Source organism: Odocoileus virginianus, chromosome 10 (genome assembly GCF_023699985.2).
Source record: "Odocoileus virginianus isolate 20LAN1187 ecotype Illinois chromosome 10, Ovbor_1.2, whole genome shotgun sequence".
In the NCBI taxonomy this organism is placed as follows: Eukaryota; Metazoa; Chordata; class Mammalia; order Artiodactyla; family Cervidae; genus Odocoileus; species Odocoileus virginianus.
This window is the reverse complement of record NC_069683.1, coordinates 23570615-23572171: the sequence shown is the minus strand read 5'-3', so window position 1 is coordinate 23572171 and position 1557 is coordinate 23570615. Positions and strand designations below refer to the sequence as shown.

Below are 1557 nucleotides of genomic sequence, written 5' to 3'. Positions count from 1 at the left end.
TGCAATCAGGCGGCTCTGAGGGCAGCCTGGGGGCGGGGCGGACAAAATGAAAGGCGGGTCTGGGAAGGCCTCTCTGACCCAACCGCGCAGCCGCCTGGCCGGGAGGCCAACCCGGTTGGAGGCGGGGCTAGAACTCGACTCCGAGGCGCGCAGGCCTCTAGGGGGGCGTGTCCCCGGATGGGAGGCGGGACATGGGCGGGCCTTGATGACTGGGCGATCAGGCTGTTCTGAGGGCAGCCCAGGAGAAGGCCGGGAAGATGGCGGCCTCCTGGAGAGTAGGCTGTGACCCGCGGCTGCTGCGTTGCCTTCTGGGCTTTGGCAGTCGCAGAAGCCCAGAGCTGGTTAAGGGGGCTGCTAGGTGGTCTGTCGGCCGTGGAGCTAGTTGGAGATGGTTTCACAGTACGCAGTGGCTGCGGGGTGAGTGGCCGGGGCTTGCTCAGCTTCTCTGTACCTGAGCAATGGACCTGGGGCAGGGGCTTTTTGATCGAGGGCCTGCATCTGGGTGTGGAGGCGCCCGCAGCTCACCGTTCCCCAATCCTTTTTTCTGGGAGAGGGTCTGCTGACCTGGTCTAGTGCATGCCGCAAAGAGCTTTTTTGGAAGCTAGGAGAACTTGACTCCATCCCTGGCCGCCTGGCTTCTTCGTGACCTTGCCTTGGAATTTGGGTTCTGAGGCCTGTCTTAGGCCGCTTCCCAGTCATATTTCAGGTGTCTTTAGAGTTGGCTAATTGCCCAAGTTTGCTGACATTCAGACGTCTTCGTTAGCTGCTTTTATTCATTCTCCTGGCCCGTCACAGGAGAACTTCGAGGCCACTGGGATTGCTCTAGGCAAGGACTGGTGAAGGACCCCATTTGTAAATGTCTAGACATCATCAGACATAGGTCCGGAAGAATGTTTTAACAAAACATGAGCTTGAAATAGGAGGGGAATCTTACGAAGGTGTCGACTTAAAGACACAACGTAAGAGTTGTGAGTTTAAGTTTTATTCGAGGTCTTACTGAGTTTTATAGCCCGGGAGACAGAGACTCAGGTCTGAGCAACTACTCTGCTGTGGTGGGTGTGGGGGCGGGGGGGGGTAAGCCAGATTGCATATGAATTTTTTTGTCTAGGAAATGCATGCAATCAAGCGTAGATCTTAGCAAAGATTACTGCCGATCATAACAGATATGTCATGTTACTGAGTTTAATATTTATTATCTTAGTGTTTTTCTATGAATGGAGAGATGTAAGAATCTAGGGTTATTTAAATTCTTCCTGAGATGTCCTTTGAACTATCTTAGAGCCTGTTTATCCAAAGCAGAGTGCTTCATCTTGAATTCCTCTCAGGTCTCACTGTTGCTGGGCAACTGCCGTGAGTTGTGAATTAACCCTTGTGAAACTGGGCAGTCCTTGAAATTCCTTTTTCTTCACAAGATTTATTATAGAAAGTTGTCATTAAACACAACACGATTCTCCCAGTATTTAATAGTTTGCAATGTAGTGTGCCAGCCATTATTTTCCTTTACAAGAGGGGCGAGTGCATATGCGTGATGTATCATTATTACCTGCCGATCATTCA

At 51.3% G+C, this 1557-nt stretch overlaps 1 protein-coding gene across 1 annotated transcript in view; it reads left to right on the top strand.

Annotated features, from left to right (window-relative positions):
* Positions 1–203: 203 nt before the first annotated feature.
* PDHX (pyruvate dehydrogenase complex component X) overlaps positions 204–1557 on the top strand; it is a 71418-nt gene continuing 70064 nt past the window's right edge. Inside the window, exon 1 of the mRNA XM_020912255.2 lies at positions 204–417. Coding sequence (XP_020767914.1) covers positions 258–417 — 160 coding nt within the window. The 5' untranslated portion in view covers positions 204–257. The remainder of the gene's footprint in view (positions 418–1557) is intronic.